Here is a 3635-nt window from a genome sequence, read left to right as displayed (position 1 = left end):
GCTTTAGCCTTTCTGATGCTACTTCTATAGGTTTATATCACTCTTCAGAGTTGTCTTTGTGCCTTTCCTCCAATATTTTTTGTGTATATCAAAAATCTGAATTCATGAGATGATGCCTTTTGTAATTATATCAGCTCTTCAGGAATTTCTCTTTTTTTCTTTAGTGTCATGATGAAAGAATTTCAAAATAGGCTTATTTACATCCTTATTCCTAAATGTTAGGCACAACTTGTGGAATTAAAAGCCATTCTGTTATCAGCTTCAACCTGAGTATCATTACAAACCTTACTAACTTGTTATTGATGTAGAAAGTGAGGATATGTTATTTTAAAAAATAAGATACTATTTTTTAAGATTCCTATTTTTGGTTCAGAGAATATAGGGGAGAACTTAATTTTTAACCTTATTTTCTTATTACCTTCTAGGCTCCTCACTACAGCACAATGTCTGATCCCTGTGTAAAGCGAAAGTGAACCTGAGTGAAAGAGGGGAGCTTCCCCTTACCATCACAGACAGAATGACCAAGATGAGACTCTTGAGACTTTGGATTGTCCTGGGATCTGTCTTTATGATCCTTTTGATCATTGTTTACTGGGACAATGTGGGTACAGCTCATTTCTACTTACACACATCATTTTCCAGACCTCATCCTCCAGGGGCCCTCCCTACCACTGGAAAGGATGAAGAGAGAGAATTTGTATCAGATGTAGATGAATTTCTAGATAAACTGCTTAGTTCTAGTGGGAGACAGAATGACCCTTTAAGGAAAAAGACTGAACAACCTCCTCTTCCTGGCTCCAGTAAACCTATTCTGGGCAATATGGAAGAGAATGTAAGAGGTTATGATTGGTCTACTCATGATGCTAAGCAGAACCCAGATCAGGAAAAGCTTCAGGCAGAGAGGAGAAATATGTTGCGGGAATTTTGTGCCAACTCCAGCTTGGTCTTTCCTACTAAGAATCGTTCTTTTGATGACATTCCCAATTATGAATTGAATCACCTAATTGTGGATGACCGCCATGGAGTCATTTATTGCTATGTGCCAAAGGTGGCCTGCACCAATTGGAAACGAGTAATGATTGTTCTAAGTGAGAGCCTCCTGGATCAGGGAATCCCATATAAAGATCCTTTAGACATTCCCCGGGAACATGTCCACAACAGCAGTACTCATCTTACTTTCAATAAATTCTGGAGGCGGTATGGGAAATTTTCACGTCACCTCATGAAGATTAAGCTGAAGAAGTATACCAAATTCTTGTTTGTTCGTGACCCCTTTGTGCGTCTCATCTCAGCCTTTCGGAGCAAGTTTGAGCTGGAGAATGATGAGTTCTATAGGCGATTTGCAGTTCCCATGCTGAAATTGTATTCTAACCATACTAGCCTCCCCACCTCTGTCAGTGAGGCCTTTAGTGCTGGCTTGAAGGTCTCATTTCCTGACTTTATCCAGTACTTACTTGACCCACGGACAGAAAAGCTGGCTCCCTTCAATGAGCATTGGAGACAGGTGTACCGCCTGTGCCACCCTTGCCAGATTGACTATGACTTTGTGGGGAAGCTAGAGACTCTGGATGAAGATGCAGCTCAACTGTTGCAACTTCTTAAAGTGGACAAACAGCTTCATTTTCCCCCTAGTTATCGGAACAGGACTGCTAGTAGCTGGGAGGAAGATTGGTTTGCCAAAATCCCTTTAGCCTGGAGACAACAGCTTTATAAGCTTTATGAGGCTGACTTTGTTCTCTTTGGTTACCCCAAGCCTGAAAACCTACTTAAAGACTAAGCAATATGAGGAAAGTCCCCTAAACCAAAATCTTGTATTTTTATTAAAAAAAAAAATTAAAGGTCTTTTGCATCATGATTTTTTCCCCCCACTGAAGACAGACCTTAATAAAAAATGGCTATTCATTTTTTTCCCCTTCTGCTTTCCCCTCCCTGTTTGCTCCTTTTCCAGAATGCACCTACTGGTGGAGTCACAGAAAAGACTGGAATTGACTGCAAGCAATGTAATTTTTATTTTTTAATAACCTAGACTTTGCAGTCTGGACACATTCTTTACTCCATTGCCTGTGTTCTTTGAGTTACTTTGTTAATATTGTTTTTAAAATTAATATATTTCAGATATTTAATATGAAATATGGAAAATGAAATGATGGAGTAAAATATCATGTTAACTTTTTTGTTGCCTTTTGTGATTATTCTTCCAGCTAAGTAATGAATGCATATACAGAAATTTAAGTATTTTTATTGCTGAAATGACCTTGGGAAACCCAAGGTTAAGGTTTAGTTTTTATTAAGACTTCTAGAAGTGGGGGGCTAAACTTTTAGTCAATATAGTATACCTACATGTCCAAAATTAAAAGCCAACTTTTAAGTTAAAATAGTAACTTATTTAGCAAAAAAATTGAACTCTAAAATTTGACTAGAGAGGTGTAAATGTTAATAGCAAAGTTTTTTACTTCTGGCTTATGTTCCAATGCAAAGCTTTGGTTTATGTTATCGCTTTTGACACAAAACAAGTAGGAATACATACTAAGATAAAGAATTTTTACAGGTGGGCATTTTCAGTCAGCATGAGTGGGGGGAAAAGTCGCATGTGATCAACTACTGATTTTCTTTTTCTGTTAATTGATTTTAGACATTAGGTTTGATCTTTGATTTGTCAATTATATTATCCCTATTCTGCAAATCCTGGAGATTAAATTTTTTAAAAAGTTTTTTTTTTTAGACACAAGACTAAAGATTTCTTGGTAGTTTTAAGTTTTAGATTGTTAACTAGAATTTTGCAGAAGGTGAAATATGACATCTGACCTTTTGTCCAGTCATCCTTATGCTGGTTGATAATGTTGTTGAGTGAAAGCAGTCAGCTTGTAATTAGGATGTCTGAGTAAAACATCATCATGTCTTGGTCTGTGCCTTTCTTTGTTTTAGGTGTAAAAATCATTCTGTGGCCTTCAGAGTACAATTCTATTAATCCCAGCCTAGAATATGATAGCCAGACAGGACACTTACCTTATACTGTCATTTCATTTCTTGGGTCTTTCCTGTCAGAGGATGTCTGGTGAAGAGAGAGTTCTAAGATGACTCCAAGAAAACCTGTATTAGGCTCCCGCCTCAGACACTTAAAAACCGTTATCATCCTTGACCTCAGATTCTGAAGTGGTAAAATGAGGATATTCATAATAGAACCTATATTACAGCACTACTGTAAGGATCAAATGGACAATGTTTTAGAGCATTTTAGCTTTAAAGTATTGTATATTATATATTTTGTATATTTGTATGTTATAGCTCCTTAAAAAAGGTAATGGTCTGACTTTCATCTTCAGATGGAATCTTCATCCAACTTAAATTCTACCTGGTGATAAATTTACCCCAATACACAAATACAGTGCAATTTGAGGAGAGTCATGAAAGTAGGAGGAGAATCAGGAAGAGCCATGTCTGGAAAATTAAAGGAGAGTATCCAAAAGGATGGAAAGTGGACAACAATGTCAAATGTTAGAGAGGTCAAAGAAGGATGAGAACTGAAAAGAAGCCACTGGGTTAGTGATTAAAGGGATTGTTGATAACCTTGGAGAGAACAATTTCAGTTGAGTTGATAGGATCATAAGCCAGGTTTTAATGAGTTGAGAAATGAG

The 3635-nt window shown here is 37.0% G+C and overlaps 1 protein-coding gene across 1 annotated transcript; it reads left to right on the top strand.

Moving 5' to 3' along the window:
- Positions 1-517: 517 nt before the first annotated feature.
- CHST12 (carbohydrate sulfotransferase 12) lies at positions 518-2152 on the top strand. The gene has a single exon (XM_044657424.1). It carries the CDS (start codon positions 518-520, stop codon positions 1775-1777), a length of 1260 nt encoding a protein of 419 aa, XP_044513359.1. The 3' UTR covers positions 1778-2152.
- Positions 2153-3635: the final 1483 nt, after the last annotated feature.

The sequence above is a fragment of the Gracilinanus agilis genome, chromosome 1 (assembly GCF_016433145.1).
Source record: "Gracilinanus agilis isolate LMUSP501 chromosome 1, AgileGrace, whole genome shotgun sequence".
Taxonomy (NCBI): Eukaryota; Metazoa; Chordata; class Mammalia; order Didelphimorphia; family Didelphidae; genus Gracilinanus; species Gracilinanus agilis.
The sequence above is the reverse complement of the archived record's forward strand: the minus strand, read 5'-3'. Positions and strand labels throughout refer to the sequence as shown.

What these genes read in the sequence shown, in the direction of transcription:
- CHST12 (XM_044657424.1), top strand. Translation starts at nt 518, where the DNA reads ATGACCAAGATGAGACTCTTGAGACTTTGGATTGTCCTGGGATCTGTC.